The sequence below is a fragment of the Micropterus salmoides genome, unplaced genomic scaffold (genome assembly GCF_014851395.1).
Source record: "Micropterus salmoides isolate LMB-PRFRI ecotype aquatic unplaced genomic scaffold, ASM1485139v1 Ms_hic_scaffold_10, whole genome shotgun sequence".
Classification (NCBI taxonomy): Eukaryota; Metazoa; Chordata; class Actinopteri; order Centrarchiformes; family Centrarchidae; genus Micropterus; species Micropterus salmoides.
The window spans coordinates 27,677,022-27,699,995 of NW_024040041.1; the positions used below are offsets into that span (position 1 = coordinate 27,677,022).

The 22,974-nt window shown below is 40.2% G+C and overlaps 1 protein-coding gene across 3 annotated transcripts in view; it reads left to right on the plus strand.

Annotated features, from left to right (window-relative positions):
- shank1 (SH3 and multiple ankyrin repeat domains 1) overlaps positions 1 to 22,974 on the plus strand; it is a 75,737-nt gene that overhangs the window by 16,705 nt on the left and 36,058 nt on the right. For all 3 annotated transcript variants that reach the window (XM_038706290.1, XM_038706298.1, XM_038706307.1), the window contains exons 2-5: positions 4,237 to 4,794; positions 17,447 to 17,650; positions 18,333 to 18,404; positions 18,778 to 18,886. In XM_038706290.1, coding sequence (XP_038562218.1) covers positions 4,285 to 4,794; positions 17,447 to 17,650; positions 18,333 to 18,404; positions 18,778 to 18,886 — 895 coding nt within the window. In that variant the 5' untranslated portion in view covers positions 4,237 to 4,284. The remainder of the gene's footprint in view (positions 1 to 4,236; positions 4,795 to 17,446; positions 17,651 to 18,332; positions 18,405 to 18,777; positions 18,887 to 22,974) is intronic.

The window sequence follows — 22,974 nt, forward strand, 5'->3', positions numbered from 1 at the left end:
ACACACACACACACACACATACACAAACAAAACCTATACACTGGATTCCTCACACCAATACAACGTTGGTCGTCCTAGCTAAAAACAAAGGCATTGACAACTATAAAATATATGTACACCTATCACACCACTAACATTCTGCACTACAGAAATTATCCCACACTACGATATATTTTGCGCAACTTTTACCCTAGATAAAATATAACCCTGCAGGTAAATAACACAGATAGGATATAATTATCTCAATAAAACAAAAACTAAAAAACCCCGCTACATACTTGCCCCAATCTCGTGTTGGCATGGTCACCGTCAACCATCCCCTCAACATCAATAAGGTGGCTACCTCCTTCTGCTATTTGCATTTGAAGCTTGAATACAGACAGGAATGGAGGAGTTCTTATACCTGTTTTTTCTGGCAGTAGGGGCTTTTAAGCGCTGGCCAGGTGGTAGTAGAGTATACTCAGAGTTAAGAGGATGGGCACTATCTGAATAGCCGTTGCTTTTATAAGCACACGCTTAATGAATATATGGTTCAGACTGCTAAACTGAACTCCCGCTTTAGTAATCCTAGCCAGGGCATTTCTATCTTTGATACCAAGGTTACCATACCAGCAGATAATGGAAAATGAAATGACAGATTCAATGAAAGCTCTACAGAATAGTTTCATTAGAGTCTGTTCAAACTGAAATTTAGCCAGTTTCCTTAAGCAAAAAAGGTGTTGCTGGCCCTTTTTGCATAGCAATTCAGTGTTTAGGTCAAATTTCAGGCTATTAACAGGCTATCATAATGCCCAAATATTTATAATTAGTGACCATGTCCACTGCCTATCCTTTGGCAACACTATTCTGGTTGGCTGGATGGGAACGTTTGAAATCAGTACACATGTCTTTTGTTTTGGAAACATTTAAGTTGTAAGAAATTATGATCACACCAGGATACAAAATCGTTAACAACCAAACCATAACCAGTTTCATCATCACTGAGAAGGCAATTACAATTGACAATTACAGAGTCGTCAGCAAACTTAATGATGTGTCTGTTGTCATAATGGCTTCGGCAGTCATTTGTATATAGAATACACACCCCTGAGGAGAGCCAGTGATTTCAACACACTAGACATTTTATTGTTCACCCTTACACACTTCGTTCTGTTAGTGAGAAAGTCGAGGACACAACCTGCAACACTTAATAATCCAAGAGTGCATAAAGTATGAGTAATATTGAAAAAGGCTATTTATAGGTTAACGCATCAATAATGATAAAATGCATGAGTAATAATAATGACTAATTTATCATTTCTCCTTTGTTGTCAAGTGTCACAAGCCTGTGTCCTCTTCTTGTTTCTAATAGTTGTGCTACAGTCTGCATGTTGTGTGTGTTAAACTTCACACTCATTTGCCATCTCTGTCTTTCTTTATTACTGTGAAGAAGTCTGCCTGCTAATAGGATTTCTATAGTTGGACACAGTCAGTGTGTTTATTTGTGTGAGAAGAGAGGAAAAATCGAAAAAAGACTGACATATATTCTCCAAAACGAAAAAATGTTTAACAGGCCGTTTAGTTTCACATTTAGGCTTGAAATTGTGTTTTTGTTAGATCAAGTGAAGGATTGTGGCAAGAATTCCAATTTTCTCTTTGACAGTTTCATTTATTGTAGTTATTGCCACCAAACGGCACAATCTAGGTACACATTGCTCCACTGGTGCAGTCTTGGTTCACGTTGCATAATAAAAATTTGTTATTATCTCCCTGAACTTCCATGCTTAAAATTTTTTTTTTTAAAGAAGAATAATATTTGAAGACTTGATACCTGATTAATTGACATGTTGAAACCTGTTCACTCTTAGCTGTTCTTTTTTCATTTTCTTGTGGTACCCCCTTCTCCCTTCCTGTTTCATGTCAGACTGGAAAGCTGGTAGTTTTATCTCAGTGTCCCATGAGGAAAGCCTTGACATTGTGTGTCTTAAGACTTTTTTCCTTTCACAACATGGCTGTGATTCCCATGTCTCTCTCTCTCTCTCTCTCACACACACTCACACACTCACACACTCACACACACACACACACACACACACACACACACACATGCATAATGTCACCTCATTATTCTGCACTTGATGTTCATTAGAAGTAAAATGAACACAAACACCTTGATTCTTATTTAATTTTCAGATGAATGTTGAAATTATAACCGTCATTTGAAATTAAGTTCAAAGTTTTGTTTTTGCATGTTGTCAGATCGGACATTTATTTATATGTAAAAGTCCCACACTCCACCTTTAGGCTTGATTTCTTTATTTTCAGATCAGATGTTTATTTGGTGTTTCTCCAGCTCTCTGTGCTGATTGGTTAATCCTCTGGTGTGAAATTTGTTTTGTCTCTCTCACCGTTATTCTGCTGTTTGGTTCTGTGTGGAGCTGTCCAGAATGTAGTGGTGCTGAAAATCCTGAAACAGCACACAGAGCCAACCAGGAGGCACCAGGGACAGATCTGTTATCTTGCTCAGCTTGTACTTGAATACAGCGCTGCATCACTGATGCTCTGAAGTGGCTTCTTGGCTCTCTCGGGTGATGGCAAGAGCAAAAGAGTGTGTATATATGAAGAGCTGTTGTCCATTGGAGTGTCTATATAGCAGACGTGCATTGATTAATAGTCTGCTGTGCAGTGCTAGACCGACATATTAGTTTACTGTGGATGATGTTAGCTTTTTCACACAGCTTCAAGGAACTGCATTGGTAAAAACTGACATTTAATTTCATCCTGCCTTAAGAAACTACAATCACAAAGTAATTTCATGGTATGTATTTCAATTGATTTTAGTTCAAGCGAAATTCTGTTTTGTGCATTTAAATTGTTCAAGGATAGGAGTATCAGTATCAGCTCTCAGCAGCTTCACTGTAACAAGACTTAAAGTCTAAGGTTCGTGTTGATTACAACCAACAGTATTATAGTGCTTAACCTAAGGAACAAAACACAGTTGGTTTTTCTATTTTTAGAGCTTTAACAGTAGTGAGGGTAAGTTTTTCCTGGCAGAAGTGTTAAAAAACACTTGAGGAGACATTAAAATCAAAAGGTTTATTCTCCAGTGCACATGAATTTGACAATCTGCTTATTTTATCATACCATTAAGGTGCAACGCTGACATTTTTGGTTGAAGATTACACTGAGAGAGCTGTGACATCCAAATGGAAATATTTAATTTTCTGATGTGCTTAATGAAAGTCATGTAAATTCTTGACTAGGTTTTGATATTTCTTATGTAAAAGTGGTAATTTTTGCCTGTTGGTTGCGCAAAGCTAAAGGTCAGGAGGTTAACAGAACCTGATTTATCCTCTTTGAACAATCAAAATATCATGAAAACCTGCCCAGTAATTGCCCAAAGTTATGTGCAAACAAATTGCCAAAATATATCTTAATATACCGTAAAACTTAAAAGCCTATACCAAGTAGACACCTGTCCCTTCCACTGGCCTGGTGTGGCTACACATTTTGATAAATAAAAGCAGGTCTCAAATAGAAACCTGGTCTGATGTTTATAGAAGTTCTTTGGATGTATAAAACCTAAATGTTTAAACTTTGGTGAAAAGACATGCTACACATTGTTAAATTGGTTAGATTCTCCTCAAATAAAAGCCTGGGCTATTAAGTGAAGTTTTACGGTAGATGATATATAATTATAGTTAATAAAAATTATATAATGTGTGTATATATATATATATATATATATATATATATATATATTAGCTGTTTGTCTGATATATATTATATCTACAGAGGAATACTTTCTTTTTAGTTTTATTTTTCAAGGTTATGGTGTAAATAGGACCTCAGTAATGCACACAGTCACAGTAGTGCTCTCCTTAGGAGCATATTCCAATATAGCATAACATTAACCACCATAGTACTATCGCTCAGAGTGAAATACTGGTATATTTCAGGCGTTTCAAGCTTCTGAAGGTTCAGTCATCTGCAGCCATATCTTAAGTTTAATACCACAAGCAGGATGTCTGAATGTCTGGTGAGTGTCTGTAAGCTGAAAATTAATAGCACAAGTGGGTTCATTTATACATGAGGTGTGAATAGTATGTCATCATGCGTCGAGGGTTAGAAGTACTACATGTCATTAACTGAAGCAGTCTATTCCCATAGAGTGATGTGGTGTGGCAGCCTTGATACTGCCAGGGAAGAAACCTTCTGTAGTTTTTCATGTCTCCTCTTTCATCCCATTCATTGCAGTGTCTCTCTGGGAATGATGGTGTTGCCACTGGTTGCCACTCTGTCGCCATGACGATGCCGTTCAGCCCCCTGTCCAGCGACGAGGAGCAACAAAGGATGCTGGGAAACAATCGACATCTCTATCCAGGGGCAGAGGACGAGGAAGAGGAGGAGGAAGAGGAGGAGGAGGAAATGGAAGAAGATGAACGTGATGAGGACCAGGAGGAGGAGGAGGAGAATGGCGAGCTGGAGGGGGAGGAGGAAGACGATGAGGAGGAGATGGTGGAGGAGGTCAGGCGAGGAGGCCTATCGCGGGGGGGCAGGGGTGAGGGACACAGGCAGTCAGGTAAACTGGCCGGACGACCCACCGGGGACAGACAGATACGGCCAGGGAACCCTGGACACACCACAAACCCCTATTCGTCCAACCCTGGACCCACACACCAACAGCCAGCCAATCACATACAACAGCAGCAGCAGAGGAGGCTGAAGGAGCGCAGTGCCAGCTCGGTGCCATCTGAGGACACCCACATTGCCATGATGGTGTTTCGCATCGGCATCCCAGACATAAAGCAAACGGTCAGTGCTGTCTCCACACACCCACAAAATCTGCCAACATCATGGCAACAATCGCTGATAAGTTCAAAAACACAAAGGGCCGTCCTGCTCTTGTCCCATTAGTTTGAACATCTAAACTTTTCTTAACAAATCACGTTTTATTATCAATTCCACCAAAGATGTGTTTAGTTTTTCTTTTCAAAACACAACATATGCATCATAACTTGCATCAGGTGGTGTTGTCTTTAAAGACATAGTTTGATATTTTGGTAAATACACTTTTATTTGCTTTCTGGCTGAGAGTAAGATGAGAACCGGTTAGCATAGCTTACCACAAAGAGTGGAAACAGGATCTGTCCAAAGGTGACAAAATTCCCCACTACACCAGCACCTTTAAAGCTCACTAATTAATGTTGTATCTTATTTGTATGTTTAACCTGTACAAAAGCAAAAGTGTAAAAACGATTTTTAAAACGCTGTTTTACGGGTTTTGTGACTAAGCTAAGCTACCTGGTTGATGCTGTGACTTCATATTTAATGTACTGCCACGGGAGTGGTATCGATCTTCTCATTTCCCAACATGTTTAACTGTTCCTTTAACATACATTGTGTTAAAACATACCAGAAGTGCTCAGGGCCCCTAATCCAGGGCCTCTATTAGATATCATTTTTGTGACCCTGCACTGGTGTAAAAAATGGAAGAGTGGATTTCCTGTCCCTTTAAAGATGTCACAACAAGGAAGCCTTCATGACCTTCAAAAGGAGTGAATGTTTACACCTCCTCACTGACATCATGCAGTATGGTCTCTGGGACTTTGAGGAGTGATTATAGGAGGGAGCCTTGTTCGCTGTCTGTGCCCTGGGCTCATAATCTGTCCATGGGTGTTTGACAGTATGTGTGGTCAGATCCATCAAAACCTGCAATGTGCAGTGCTCCAGAAACACTGCAAGTCTCAGAAGATTAGGCGCATTACGTCGATTAGATTCTCTATCTCTCCATTTCTCTCTCACCAGCGAAATATGAGAGAAGCGCAATTACTCGTCAGCAAAGTGACCGATCTGAGAGGGTGAGAGAGACTTTCAAGGTGACCCAGCGCTAGAGAAAGAGAGAGACAGCGAGAGGCTGAGCCAAATTGCATACAAGAGCATATCATTATGAAAATATGAGGGCAAGAATTTGATTTTTTTTAAAAGCCAGAAAGGATTCATAGAGAATCAAATAGAGGGAAGTTGAAGGTGAAGAGTGTAACATAGAGGGAAGCGCTACCTCTGGCTTACTGTCGCCAAAGAGCTTTTAAATGGTGCGATGAGGCATGCTGTGAAAAGGCCTTTTTCGGTGTGACTGGTTTTCAGAGGGTTGTAAAGAGTCATGATAGACCAATCCGCCATCGCTCTCCATTTCCCAGATGTGGTCTTACATCACATCATTGCGAAAGCTTTCGTCACAAGCGTGTCTAAATGGGCTTCACGGGCTGGAGATGCAGCTTCCTCCATGTACAGTAAGCCATTCTCCCACTCTTGAAAAATTAGGCAGTTGCCAAACACCCAGGCATTTAGTCAGCCTTTCCCCCTACCTCTGTGTTTTTCTCATGGGCGATCTGTTAAAGTGAATCATGAATAGTTACTCAATTGTACTGATAATTCAATTATGAAGAGCAGGGAATCGGGGCTGCAAGGGACTGAGGCCGCATCCAAGTGTTTGTTATGTGCAGAAGAGAAAAAACAGACAAAGAGGAAGAAAAGGGAGTAGCAGAGAAAGAGAAGAGAGTATCATATTTCCTACACATCTTTGCTCATTGCTAGATTGAAGCTAAACCAGACTGCCTTTGTGTTTGACAAACGGAAGGCCGCGTCCCTCAGACATTAGCAGTCTGTCCTCTTTTCTCCTTTCTATTAAGCTATCAAGCCCTTTGTGATGGATTGGCTTTATAAATCATCAGCAAGAATGAGACTGGAAATGAAATAAATGTGTTTGTGAGTGTGTGTGTGTATGAGTGTCCATATTTTATATTTACCATCCCAGTGCACTATAAATTCCTCGCTCAACGCTTCTTCCTCCCTCTTGCTGCCGTGTGATTTATTATTGATCTGTGCATGGGTGTTTTCAGCAGTGTGTGTGTACGCGTGTGGATAGCCTACACCACCGTGCTTGATTCAGTGTTTTTAAATCCAGCCATAAATAATTCACCACTCCCTATTTTTTCTAACAAATCGGCATCAAAGTTTAATTGTCAAAAGATGGATATATGAGAATACGCGGGAGGAGAATGCACAGTCAAGCTTGAGGTCAAAACCTCAGTCACATGAAGACACATACATAGCTGCCAACAAGCTTGCCTTTCACAGTCTGGACAAGCTCTGCTGTGAAGAGTAGAAGACGCTGTATTAACGTTACATAAACGTTAATTTTAATTTTCTGTGCAAGTAGCAACACACAGCCTTTCAGTAACTATTGTACTGCAACCTGAGTTATCTATACACTTTATCCCTGACTAAAGTTACGTAACTACCCCTCAGTGATGACCAGCGGAAACTCTGAAAACTTGAACATGACGATATGGTGTATGGCGTATTAATTGATATTTGAATACATCGAACATATTCAATATATCACTGAGCTCTAATACAGATACATAGAGGTAGAATGTGGCACATAGACATGGGCATTTGGAAGTAGAGGCAGAAAAGGGCAGAAAAAGGTGGAGACAGAGTAGATGCACAATAGAGGAGGATAGAGATAAAGGTAAATTGAGGTGGACACAGAGAGAAGTGGATCAAAGCAGATAGATGTAGAAAGAAGTTAACTGAGAAAGACAGGTGAAAAGAGATAAAGGTAGAAAGAAGAAGACAGAGTGAGATAGAGATAGATCCAGATGGATAACATGAAGCAGACAGGAATGAACAAAGAAACAGAAATAGCGAATTCAGAAAGGGTTTGGCTGGTGATTGATATTTCGACTTTTTAAGCTGACAGTATTTTTAGATTGAGTTATGTATCTTTACATTTAGATTTAGATGTTCACACCTCCTAAAGTTTTGCTCATTTAGTTTAGTAGCACTAAAAAAAAATCAAGGCCCTCCTGGACTATCACTGCTGTTCCAGATCAGTTAACAAAATAACAAAGACCACATTAAAGAACAAATTCAGATCATTGTGGGAGGACATATTCACTTTTCTCTCTGAGTCGTTTAACAGCAAAGATTTTTATGCAAATCTTGTTGATTTTTTTGAGTAGCGAGGAGGCGGAAATGAAATAATGAATATATATTTTAAAAGTAAAATGAAACATTCACTGCTGAAGGTTTTGACTCACAAGCCTACCTTATTTACAACCTTTTCAACATTTATTTCTCATACAATTACTTGTTTATAGACTCTCAAGATTGATAAGTATATTAATTAGACTGGCTGGAAAATGGCAATAATAATCCAATATATAGTCTGTACAGTATTTTTAATTATTATTATTTTTTTAATTATTTATTTTAAATTATTATCCACATGTCTAAAACTGAGTAGCTAAATAAACTCACAGATGCAGATAACATTTACATATGAAAGAGCTAAAACATGACCTATAGACTTCCTGCCAAGATGTACTGACTCAGTACATATTGTCTTGCTCCCCAAGGTCAGGAGAGTTATAACCATCACAGTGACATTTACTCAGTCTCTCTCTCTCTCTCTCTCTCTCTCTCTCTCCCTCACTCTCTCCCCCTGTCATGGCTCAACCTCTTCAGGCCGTTTTTCACTTTCTCTCTCTCATTCGCATGGTGCAAAGTCAGAATAAAAACTCTCTGATCCTCCTCAATTTTTGTCCACTGGTTCATCTCTTGCCCTCTGTCCTCCTCCACTCACTGGTGTTGGGCAATATCCCGTTACACTCCCAGTACATTAGGTTTGTTCTACATGTCAGCTAATTCACCCTCTATAAACTCTAATTGCTCGTTAATTGTGTTGTAATGAGACGAGGGAGTGACTGTGGAACGCAAATGTAAATGCAAATGCTATGAATTGAGGGAGGAGGATTTTGAGTGACGAAGGAGCACTTACATGCGTCTATGCAGAGAATACACATAAACACACAAACACTGGTAATTAGTGGTGGATCTAACCCGTCTTGTTGAATTTTCACCAATCAGTGTTGTGCATCTCCTAAGTGATCCAATTTGATACACTTTGATTACAGATTTACTTTCACAAATTGACAAATTGATATGGCTATTAATGCTATGGTTCCAGTGGGACTGCTGCACATCAGGGTGCATTTACACCAAACAGAGCAAGTGGCACCTGGTGACAAGAGCACTATATTGTTTGGGCTGATACTGATATTTAAGATATCAGTGAATATTCTTTTTGCAAATAAAAAAAAATTGTTTTACATTCAGGCATATTATAAACAGTTATTTTGGCAAGGCTCCCAAAAATAGATAATAAAGAGCTGTGATAAATGTGTACATATCTGAAGCAGGATGTTTTGTTACAAAGAATCTGTGTGAATATGTGTGCACAGATACTGGCACTTGAAGAACACAGAAAAGGTAAGATAGACTGAGCAGATAGACTCCCTTTTCTGCAGACTATTGCAAGATATTTTGTGACATGGAAATTAGTAATGCTCTCTGACCTTTGTCAAGAAGTCAGTGTTTGTTACTCTCTCGTGAAACGTTTCCGCAGAGCCCTCAGAGAAAACATCTGGTGATACATCCTGCCTCCCCTCTGTGGGATTACCTCTGCTGCTTCAAAACTCTCTCAACAGAGCTGTGCAAGCCTACTGGGGAGATGTCTCTTACGTCACTGTCAGTGCTGATGGTGCTGCAGAGTGAGAGATCTGTGTGTACTATCAGACTACTGCATTTGTCATCAGACAATTTGGGCCATTGCTACATGCAGACAAAATCCTGCTTTAGTAGTTAGTTGTTATAGGTCAAGGAGAAATTCAGCCTTCTTATGCCCGGTGAGAGAGACAGATCAGAGGGCTATGTAGAAAATTATTTATTTACACTGTGACAGCTGATGTCAAGTCCATGATTATGTACTGAAGGTCAAGGCACTTCTGGGATACTGAACCTGTATTGAAGAAAAATTATACAAACCTTAGGGTATCACATAAGCACAGTTTTGGTGATTTGCAGATCAAATTGTCTAGAAACAAGGCTACATTTGGTTAAAATATTTTTTAGAAATCTAAGTGACATAGCTTTTCTTTAAACAGCATTTTAAGTATATTACTGTACCAACCAAATATCATCCAGTTTATACATTCTATTGTTTATATATGAACATCATATACCTGCACATCAACAACTCAGATTACTGTGTAATGACACTCAATGGTGGAAAGTAGCTCAGTACCTTTACACTTCTACTCTGCTACATTTATTTGACTATGATTAACTACAACATTAAAATGCTGATTGTGTTCATGCATCAGTAATAATAATCCTGTTACGTTCCAGCTCGTGTGGGGGAAAGAGACGTACACATAAACCAGTTGTTCTTGGTAAATGGAAGTTGTTTATTTTCAGGAGGGAGTTTCAACAAATTCTACAAACGGAAAATGGGCTAGTAGGTGCTGCATAAATAAATGAACACATTAGAACGAAAAAAAAAATCCCTCCTAAACGAGGGACTAACTACTGGGCAGCAAAACAATAGAAGTAAAAATAAGGCCTCTTTGTCTAAATAAGAACAAAAACCAAACACAGGGAGCGCAGCATCTCTGAACCTAGTGAATCTTAACATGAACACACTACGCGAGTTAAAGCAGTGTCAGTATTGAAACTAATCCCCTGCCCAAAATCCTCTAGAGGAACCATATATACAAATAAAGGGAACACTAAAATAACACATCCTAGGTCAAATGAATGAAATAATCTCATTAAATACTCCTTTCTTTACATTAAATCGAATGTAAAAAAATCACACAAAGATTATCAATGTAAATCAAATTTATCAACCCGTGGAGGTCTCCATGGAAAACCAAATCAAAGTGGAAAACCACACTACAGGCCGATCCAACCTTGATGTAATGTCCTTAAAACAAGTCAAAATGAGGCTCAGTAGTGTGTGTGGCCTCCACGTGCCTGTATGACCTCCCTACAACGCCTGGGCATGCTCCTGATGAGGTGGCGGAGATGAGGTCTTATGAGGGATCTCCTCCCAGATCTGGACTAAAGCATCCGCCAACTCCTGGACAGTCTGTGGTGCAACATGGCGTTGGTGGATGGAGCGAGACACGATGTCCCAGATGTGCTCAATTGGATTCGGGTCTGGGGAACAGGCGGGCCAGTCCATAGCATCAATGCCTTCCTCTTGCAGGAACTGCTGACACACCCCAGCCATGTGAGGTCTAGCATTTCCTCCACGTCTCCTGATGTACTGGCCTGTCTCCTGGTGGCGCCTCCATGCTCTGGACACTACGCTGACAGACACAGCAAACTTTCTTGCCACAGCTCACATTGATGCGCCATCCTGGATGAGCTGCACTACTTGAGCCACTAGAGTGAAAGCACCACCAGCATTCAAAAGTGACCAAAACATCAACCAGGAAGCATAGGAACTGAGAAGTGGTCTGTGGTCACCACCTGCAGAACCACTCCTTTATTGGGGGCGTCTTGCTAATTGCCTATAATTTCCACCTGTTGTCTATTCCATTTGCACAACAGCATGTGAAATTGATTGTCAATCAGTGTTGCTTCCTAAGTGGACAGTTTGATTTCACAGGAGTGTGATTGACTTGGAGTTAAATTGCGTTGTTTAAGTATTCCCTTTTTTTTTTTGAGCACTGTACAAAACATGCCACTTATTCTCTACTGAGACCACACACTTGAGTTCTCTGAATTTTGCAAAAACTAACATGAAAACACACACTGATATGCTACAACAGGTGGCACCCAGGATAACTTCTCAATGGGAGTGAGAAGCTGCCCTGAGCTGCAGGATGACAGGCTTTTTGGAAGGAGGCGGGCCCGATCGCAGCCTCCGGATTTGCGGTGGTAGCTGGATGCCGCTCCAATCTGGAACACCAGAGGAGGAGGCAGGACTAAGTGGTCTTGACTCAGCCAATCCTCAGAGGGGGATCACACATCCTACTTAACATGTTAGCACAAAAGAACAGGGGTGCCAGCAGCAGCCTAACAAATCCATTGATATAATATATAATATACAATAATATAAAACTCACAGTGGTAATTTTTTTCTTGTGATACATTAAGTACATTTTTTTAATTCAACCATCTTTTGGCCACCAACTCTTTGATAACTGGGTAGTGACAGTGGTGAGGGGGATCTCTGAGTTAGCTGTACTCTGCACGGATCCTTCCTCTTCCACTAGTGGCTGATGAAGAAGGCACTGGTTCATTAACTCACTTCTGTGCACACCAATTGTCAGATCTATGTGTCACAAGTTGTTGATGATTCTGTCACAGCAGGAGATCAAGGCAGTTTGGTTTGCAGGTTTATTAGATTGTCAGACGCACACACATGCAGTCACGTTGGCATTTCCCTGCCGAGTGCATTAAACAGCGTGAAACAAATGAGTTTTTCTTCAGAGGTTGCACGAATTCAGCTCAAGTCAAACAGCAAAGTATAAGCAGCAGCCCCTCAGGCAGGATTTGGCCTCACGAACACTTCTATGCTGCAATCCAGATGCGCGCAGAGACACACACATTGATATTTCACTCATTGGATATGTGAACTGATATTTCAGATATGTGAACTTCTAATACTATAAGACACTGACGGTGTCCACCATGTCTCTCTACAGTTGTGGAGAGGTTGTAAGTTAATGAAAGCGTGAGCCCCACCAAAGGTGAACAGAGGGACTGAGATAAAAGAGAGGGAAGAGGAGGAGAGGAGGGATTGCAGCACTGGGTGAGTGCGAGACAGACAATGAAGGCTGAGAGAACAAGGCAGAGAGGGGGTGACAGGACTGCTTAAAAGAAATTAATTTGCTCTTTTTCTGAACTGCTGGAGAGAGGAAGGGGGTGGTTGGAGTGGTTGTGAGAGAGAAAGAGTGAGATATGGAGTAGAAAGTTGACTTAAATGGTGACATGGCTGGCGTGTGTGTGTGAATGTGTTTGGTGGGGGGTTATTTCCCCGTAGATCTCATTAAAGGCTTCTACTCCCCCTGCACATGGCCTGCAGAAAAAGGCCAGAGGGACAAAGATAGAGAGAGCTACAGTGACTCTTATTTCTGCATAGATAATTGACAGAGCTGTTACAGAAAGATTTAGAGAGAGGGAAGGAGGAGGAGGAATAAGATAGAGATAGGCAGGGGAAGATAAAGAGCAGCATGGACAGAGTGAGTGGGCGTACGTGAGTGGGAAAGTGTGATCACAGCTTTAGGAGGCAAGACTGAATTTTTGGTCTGCATAATGATAAAACCACAAGAGAAACAGAAGGGCTTAAAGCTGCGTTTAGATTTTAATGTAAAACTGAAAAGTTATATAAAAGCTGTGACATATAGTGGGCTTATATGTGATTATAGTATCCCGGTTATGATTGGGCTTTTGCTGGATCCTGGTTATGTTGTGCCCACAGTGGTGGAGGAAATATTCAGATTCTTTACTTTAGTAAAAGTCGCAATAATTGTACTTAAGTAAAAAGTATGAAAGTATTGTAAGCTATGTGTACTTAAAGTATTAAAAATGAAAGTACTCGTTATGTTGAAAAATGGCCACTGTGAGTGTCATATTATTACTGATACATAAATGCGTAAGTAGTATTTTACTGTTGTAGTTGGTTAAGGTGTAGGTAATTGTAATTACTTTATATACTACTACTCTACTCTTTGATAGTTTAACCTATAACAATACATGTTATATTTAATAAACTTGATTGTATTTTGCAAATGACAATATGCACAATAACTAGTAACTGACAGATAAAAGTGCAATATTTCCCTCTGCAATGTTGTCAACACTCAACACTGTACTTAAGTAGAGTATTTGAGTAAATATATTTAGTTACAATCCACCACTGGAAGTTGGGGCATGTAAATGCAGGTGCATGATCAGCTCAAATTAGTAGTAGTTTGTCAGTAAAACAAAAATATAATGGTACTATGAAACAAAGCTGATATAAACAAGCTGAAATGAAAATGTCTGACTTAGATAATGCAGAGCAAAAATTGTATTGTCACTCTTTTTCCATTACAAATGATCAGATGGAGAAGCTGAATCCCTGCAGAGTGGTAAATACAGCAGAGTTCTGACAGCCAGAAACCAAATTGTGTTCAAGCTCAGAAATGAGTGGCTGAGATTTTGAGGACACAAATGCACACAAACGATTAGAAACCTGGATACTGTTATAATCAAGTAAACAGGGACAAGACATTTCTCTAATTCAAACTGTAGCAAATAAGGATTAATGCTTTGCTTTAATCCTGGTTCATCCTACATTGACGAATGCTTGTTAGATGAAAATATATAAATTGTGGAAAGTACATTTTCCCAAGTACTGTACTTGAGTCCAATTTATTTTTTAGTATTTTCATGTTTTTCCTTCAATGCTTTCTTCACTACATTTATGTGACAGCTTTTCAGATTAAGATTTTACATTAAACAATGCATTTACCTTTTGGGCTTGTGACCCCTTACATAAAAGTAGATCTGTCTGGGCCCCTTGTCAACTGTCCCTTTCAACAGCTTGAGGCCCAAAGAGATACTAATATCCAATAATTTACATTAAAGCAACAGATTTGTATCAGAACTTTATCAGAAGTTTTTTCTTCTTTTCGGCCCCTTTATTCATCTTACGACCCCTTCAGATTTATTTTATGTCCCCCCCCCTGAAGAGACCCAACTTTTAGTTTAGGATCCACTGCACTAATCTACCAAAACTGTATATAAAGTAATTAAAACTAACTACACCTTGACCAGCTACAACAGTAAAATGCATCAGTATTGACAATCTAATACTGTCAGAGAATCATTTTTATCTGACTAGGATTTTAATTTTGCACTTATCTAGGTAATGGAGTATACTTTTACATTGTTTTGATGGTACTTTTACTTAAGTAAAGGATTGGAGTACTTCTTCTACTACTTAAATATATCCTAGCACTTGGTATTGTAAGTGTTTTGTAATTTAGACAGTGAGCACTGATTAGCCAGAACACTAGCATTAGAAAAAGCATAGATTGGAAGGAAATAAACATCTCAGCAATTATGTTTTTATATTTTGACACTGAAACATCATTGTCGTTGCAAAGCCTATAAAGTCTCATTAATTTGCACAAAGCTCATAGACCACTAGAGGGCGCCACAAAACAGTAATTTACAAGTGAACCAAATGTAACAAATTGGCTGTCTGTGACTATATAGCCATGGTTTTAATAAAGCATAGTGTACAGGCTTTACTATTGTATTTCTAACAGTACAAAAATCAGTAATATAGGTTGGATCTGTGGGAAAACTGCTCACAGGACCAAATATGTGATGAGCCCTAATTGGTTGACCGGTTAGAAGCTGGAGGATCAATCACATTCCTGGAGGTATACAGATCAATAAGCAGCCTCAGTAAAATCTTCAACTATTTGACGCTTATTAGGCCAAAAATAAAATTATTACACACATTTGAATCACCATTATTTTATAATAATTATCACTGTTTTATAATTGTTCACTTTGACTGTGGGGATATCCCTCCTGCATAACTGAATCCTTAACCAGCTGTGATTGTGATTCATTTTAGAGTGTGTTTGCTTGCATCCTTTATTGAAACTGTAAGTGCAGTGTGTAGGCTTGTGAGTGCATCTGTGTGTGTCTGTGTGTCTCTGTGTGTGAAACCTAATCTAATACAAACAGACACACCTTTTCATCCTCTTTCACTCTCATACTCAGTCTTAGACATTCCCCTCCCATTTTCTCTGCTCTCTTTCGCCACGCTTCTCTGACACTCACGCGCACACATAAAAAAAAGATGCACAATAATGCACATCCTCACACACATGCACACCCTCCTGGTACCCATCTCCTAGGGAACACAGGGATGTCTCTATAGCAACAAGCAGCTTGCTCCACTAATGAACCGGTTGCTGTGGTGACCGGGTTGGCTGTGTGCGAATGGAGACACTGGATAAAATAGAGGGAGAAAATGTTATGTTACTCCTCTGCACAAAACCCCCGTGCAGGGTTTTATCTCTTTCTCTGTAGGGCGCGCACACACACAGAAAACACACACAGAAACGTGTGCCTATGTGTGAAGAGATTAAGATGAGTAACAATGACTGAGCGAATGTTCTGGGTTAGAGGAAGTGTTGGTTTGAGACAAAAGCCCATGCAGTAATGCAGCAAGAGGCAGGGATCTTTGCAGCTGGCTGTACTCTGCATGGGCCAGTCATCCTGCTGCTGCCTCAAGGTCAGAGAACAACCCAACTCCACTCTGGGCAAGGAGGGAGGGAGGGAGGGAGGGAGTGAGAGAGAGAGAGAGAGAGAGAGAGAGAGAGAGAGAGAGAGAGAGAGAGAGAGAGAGAGAGAGAGAGAGAGCAGCGCCAAAAACCTTCTGTCAGCCATCTGTGTAGTGAGTTACGCTCCACTTTGCTGACTGTGCCCCTGAGCCATTATGCATTTGCCCATTCACGACCTCACCTCACCGGAGACACTTAAAGCTGCACCAAACTGCTATTCATATACAGTCTGCTAACAGAGGCCACTGGGAATCATCCACTTTACTCTGGCGACGTCTCCCCCTACTGGTTCAGAGGAAGAACATTGTCAGTGTGCTGCAGTCACTCAGGTTAGAGCACCTACTGCCACAGGATTGTCTACCAGAGGACCAAAGATAAACATTAGGACTCACAAGATGATTCACGGGACAGGAAATAAGCAAAATATTGCTCGCTCTCTCTCTCTGCTACACAAAATGTATAGTATTAATTTCCCTGACTTCTATTCTACCAATTATTCAATTGAAATCAGTGGTGGAAGAAGTACTCAGATTACAGCAATCTAAAAATACTAAAGTAAATGTACAAATGTGTGATCAGCTAAAATAAAAGTACTGGTTTTGCAGAAAGATGACCCCTGTGAATAATATAATATCCATCCAGCCATCCATCGTGAACCGCTTATCCTGCATACAGGGTCGCAGGGACTAATATAATAAACTAATATACGATGTTTTGGTTTCTTAATACTGATGCATCAATGCATGGCATGTTGCCATTGTAGCTGGTTGAGGTGGAGCTACTTTTGGGTACTACATGCAGCTAGGTATTTTAGTCTAGTGGTTTCCAACCTAGGGTCGGGCCCCATCCAAAGGATCACAAGATAAATAGTTTGCAGATTGCATCCCAAGGTACTCAGGCAGGGCTTAGTTTAAAAGTTTAAACTTTAAAAATTGTGCCTTTTCCACAATATATGTTGAAAACAAGATTAATTTGGGCTGTTCTGTTTTATAGTGATGTGGTTCCTATAGACTATTTCTTGGTTTCAAGTTCAAGCTTGGTCAAGTTGTTTCTGTCATGACCTCCAGTGTCTAGATTGATGTATAACAAATCTAGCTGTATCTTTCATCATCTGTAATGTCAGTTCTCAAAGCTCAGTTTTATTGACGTGCTTTTAATGTTAAAAGTTTTTAATATTCCTCACATGGTAAGATGTTTATTAATAGAGTTCCCCAATGAATCAATGATCAGTTGATCTACTTCTGTCTCTCCTGCAGAAATGTTTGCGGTTTAACCCAGATGCCACAGTGTGGAAGGCCAAGCAGCAGGTGCTGTGCTCCCTGACCGAATCTCTGCGGGACGTCCTGAACTATGGTCTGTTCCAGCCCGCCACGGACGGCCATGATGCCAAGTTCCTGGAAGAGGAGAGGCTGCTCAGAGAGTACCCACAGTCCTTTGAGAAAGGGGTACCATATTTGGAGGTACGATTCCACTCTTCCTTTGACACAGTTGTGTATAGTTGTAATACACAGTACTACCCAGTAGAGATGTAATGTAGCCTGCATATCCTCAAGATGTCACTGTAATTCAATAATGCAATGGTCAAAAACCAAATCTCATGTGATGGCTTCCTCTTGTTTTACAAAGGAGACCAAGATTAACGGAAACATTTTGTATTGTGTGTCCAGAATCCAGATCCCAGATGACTGAACAGCAGCAGTTCAAGGCAGTTTAGAATACATCTACCGCAAATGTTTCTTGTCTTGATTAAGTTAAACCTGGTCTGAAAAAAAACTGGTTTATGAGTTTCATACACATTTCTAAGATGAGTGTCACAGCTTCAGTGCACTGTTTAATGCAATACCCGCTAATCGCTTAACCAGTCTGTACGGTCGCCTTCTTTTCATGCTATATTATGACCCAGTGGAGGCTCTAAACCGTCTTTAAACTACTGTAAAGCCAGACCAATTCTTTCACAATTCATGTCATCAGTGAAGTAGAAGAGGAGGTTTGTATAGAAAACCAGATAAAGCTTCCCTGTAAAATAAATCTGCAGGGACCATTTTGTGGATCTAGGCCAAAAGCTAAGAGAATTAAGGACAAACGCCCTCTGTGTTAAGATTAACTCTTCATTTCCTTTCTCTTTTTGTCTCCCGGGTTTAGTTTCGATACAAGACCAGGGTGTACAAACAGACCAATCTTGATGAGAAGCAACTGGCCAAACTGCACACTAAGGTATGAAACCCATTAGTGCTGAAGTTGGATCGCTGAAGCGTTTCAGCAAAAAATAGACATTGTACAGCTGCTGGTTTTAGATGTGTGTTTTAAATGTGTGTTTTACAGACAATAAAGTTATATATATCTATCTGCATGTTCCAGTAATATAAATTTACCTCAAATCAAATCAATACTGTACAGTATGTATACCAATGTAAGTGTATACATGAGTGTATTTCACTGGGCTGTACTGTTCTGTACTGCACTGTATTGGACTGTAGTTTGCTGTTTTATACTGTACTGTCCTTTACTTGCGCATACATAATTTCTAAGGCAGGAGGAGTTGTTTCTGTTGTCTATAATACAGTAACACTTTTCTCTCTGGATGCAGGCCAGCCTGAAGAAATTCATGGATTATATCCAAACCAGCGCTGTGGACAAGATGATCAAGTTCTTAGACAAAGGCCTTGATCCCAACTTCCAGGACTCTGACACCGGCGGTAAGGAATACCAAAGAGCCTCCCCACTGTCATTTAGCATATCACAGAGCTGAAGAAGAAGCTTCACGAAAAGGTCTTGCAATACAACAACATAGTGGAAGGAGATCAGATTGATGAAGAGTTTTCCTCAGCTCCATTCGCTTCATCCACCGAGAGATCTTTCTGTCAATCAATCAACACATTACACATGTACTGCAGTTATTTGAAAGAGTAATTTACAAAGTTCTTCAAGAATGGCAAAAATTACTTACTGTCTCTATATAGCATGTTTAGCATCAGTGCAATGTTTTTGGGCTTGTTTCACCAAAGAACAGCAGCCATCTTTACAAAATTCTTGATTACCCTGAGTCCTGACTCGAGACTTTTGAACAGCCACAAAGTTCCTTGTTACTTAACTGTGGCTCTTAAGGAGTTAAGAGGTAAGAGCCCTTTAAAAAATAAAGTAAAAGCTTAAAATCAATTATAGAAGTGACAGTTAATCAGAGTTAGGGATGTTTGGACCAGAGTGATATACTATAATTCCAGCTGTTTGCTTCAGTTTTAATTCTTGCAGCTGCTTTTTGTACATGACGAGGATGAATAAGAAATTACATTTATTCATTTAGCCAAAGTGACTTATAATTGCTATACATGTCAGAGGTCGCACGCCTCTGGAGCATTTAGGGGTTAAGTGTCCACTGCGCCATCACCAGACAAAGTTAATGAGGTGCATTGATGACATAGAATACTAAATGACAAAAAGGTTTAAATTCTAAAGATGGGTTCTCAGTTACAGGAATCAGGACTGCAAAATTTGGTTTACTTACTAACAGATTTACTATCTCACAGATTGTTTAAAGTTAACAAATAAGATGTTGTGCTTTTAGGAACAATATACAGAATTGTCTTTAAGACCCCTGTGAAAATAGAAGTACAATTATTCAAAAAAATAGGTTTGAAGTTAAGGGTTTTCACTTCATTCAGCTCATTTCATCCATCCATCCATAATGGATGTACATTTGTTGCGAGGAAGATATATTACTATGATTACTGTAGACCAGGGCTATTCAATTACAGATTCGATTGGGCTGGATTTTAAAACCAGGACACAGAGATGGGCCAGACATTGGACATGTTGGACATGGGCCATCTCTCCTCCTCCCTCTGCTGCTGCTGCTGGTAGTCTGTCTCAGCCACCAGCTGAGTATAATGTGCCATATTTTAATGTAGGCCTACGTGGCAAACTAGGCTAAACAGTCACTAAAGACAGAGCTGTGCCTGTATAAAACCAAAACACAGCTGCCGTGGATGAGAGACTGAGCGGGTTAAAACAGAGCATTTTGCGTGTTCATGCTTATTAAACAGGTGTGTTGGTAAAGTAATGGCGTTTTACTCGCTACGTTGTTATTGCACCATGTACTTATGCTAACGAGAGTAGTTGTAGTCAATGTCCGCTGATCGGCTGGCTGACTTCGATCTGTGTGTGGAGGCGCTCTGCAGACACAGAGGATCGGAGAGGCAGTTATGTCTTGATTGGCGGTGATCGGTACAGCGCATGTGAAACTCAACAAAGATGAGAAGGAAAAGATATAGCTCACTCTTTAGCTACTTCTATACAATATACATGTAGGCCTAGTTTACTTTTGTTTTCATATTAGAATATGTGCTGGGCCACATGGAGGTTGCTTTGGGGCCAGATGTGGCCCGCGGGCCGCCAATTCAGTAGGGCCGCTGTAGACTTTTCGTTCATAGGGGGGTTCAAGGTCTGTGTTGCAGGGACACTGGTCCCTGTTGGCTTCCCCCCAAAACCGCCACAGCATCCATTAGATCCATCCATACTCTACATACATCTACACACCCACATATGATCAAATCTCTTCTTTCATCTGTCTCTCTCTATTTATGCCTGTCCATCAAACATTCAAACATGTATTTGATATTCAACACCCCTAAGCGGGTTAACCATCTCCTCTCTGCTAGATTAGCAAGCCGGTAGCCAGAAGCTTTGTGACCTGTAGATCTGCTGCATAAACTCAACCTTTGAACTCTCTGCAAATAACAAACCTCCTCCATCCGTTTTCTGTCCTCAGCTCTGCAGTATGTTGGCCTAACACTTTGTCAAGGATCTGAGCCAGCGCTGTTCACAATTTGGTGGCTTTTCTCAGATCCTGTTAGTGCTTAGGGAGCACAGCAGACGGCTCATTTACAGTTTGGGTGTGCTGCTCTGTGTCACTCCAGCCGCTCTGGGAGCAAGTGTCAAAACACAAAACACAGCCTGTCATCAAGAGTGTGAAACACACTTCTACTTTATAACACCGGGGGGCAACAGAGAGCCCTGGTGAACCCACCTCACCAGCACAATCCACTCACATTGAACGGGAAAGACTGTGCGTGGCATATACACCTTACTGAAAATTATACTTCCAGTTATTGCTACTTTGGACATCAGGTTTTGATGGTGGGTCCTGTTTTGTGTGCTTAAGAGTCAAGGGTAGTGATCCTTTTTAAATTTGGATAGCATAATTAATTAATTTGACAATATTAATTATATTGATGCAACAAACTTGCAACAAAACAGCTTAGGTTTGCTGTAAAGCCCACAAAATCTATTAAAAAAGCTGTTAAGGATAATCCGTAATCTACAGAAAATAGAAAAAACAATGAGTTCAAATGATTTCCTCTTCTTTCTTGACTGTGAGGTAATGTCAAGGTGTTCCTACAGTCAATCCATGAACTATTAGGTCCTAGGTGTTAGGTCTTTGTAGAGCAAAGAGGCGATCAAAAGGTTCTGGGATGCAGATATTCCCAACTCTTTTTACATTTGACCTGCCTGTCTCTCTGAAACCCTTCATGCTTTCCCACCCAGCAGATGGTTCACACTGAGTGCCTTTAATAGGACATAAAACAATTCTACCATATTCAATGAGGCTCCTGTCAGTAGGGGCTCACTTCCATATATGCCAAGGAAAGCTTAATGGGCATTCCCTAAGTCGTCCTGACATGGGAACTTCAGGGGAGGTGTAGTCAAAACATTCCCTCAAATTATTTGTACCTGATATCTACAGAAGGAGTTTGAAGATAAAAGCCCTCAGTCATTTGCCTCTTTGCCAAAAACTCTTGTCGCCATGGCAGCCAATGCTCTGTACCCTGTTTTTACTAGGAACACTTCAAATGCTTTTATTCTTCTAGATGCCATTGAACTTTCCTGCTGAAGAAGTTCAAGTGTGTTAAGTGAGGTTAAAAGGGTTTTGACACAGCGTAGCTTTTATTATGAAATACTTTTAGTGAGCTTCTTTGTTGCTTTATTTGATATCAGTGTAATTGGCAAATTATCGGTGCATTTGTAGGAAAAACAGCAAAGGTTGCGTTGCTGCCTGTAGGATGAAACCAGTCCTGGGAGGTAAATCTCCAGAGATGTTTTTATTTTGCCTGACATTTAGCATAGGTGAATTTGAAGATTTGCAGGAACCTTTACAGTTGTTTGAGTTGTCTCTGGGTGTGCGTTTTGGAATAAAACATGATTTAAGAATGACTGTGAATGTCAGAAACTGTACCTGAAAATCCCCTTTACATGTGAAACTGGCCTAAAACTCTAAAACTGGGATTGCCAACTTTATTACTTTCTTGCTAGATTTAGCAACTTTTAATACCGAGCTAGCTTTTGGGACTTCTTGGACTTTCTGTTGAAGAAAATCTCAGTGAATGCGCTCTCATGAGGCTGTGGCTCTGTAGAGAAAAGCTGCAGTACAGTTAGTCAACCAATCATCAGCAACACAGAAACATGAATGAGCTATGAATGTGTGCCTATTAAGGACCAGTCACTGATCCCTATATTGTCCAGGGAACTCCTTCTCTTTTAATTCTAAATGATTGAACTGACTATTAAAATTACAATGGGGAACATGGTAAACCTAACCTGATTAGTAATACAGCTGCATGTTGGCATTGTCATCGTGAGCATGTTAGCATGGCGACATTTGCATTTAGCTCAAAGCACCATTGTTATGCCTAAGTATAGTCAACGAGCAGCTAGCATGACTGAAGACTCGACTTGTTTATTTCATATTTAAAAATGTGGAGTTTGTGGAAGCAAAGCATTTTTTAATTTG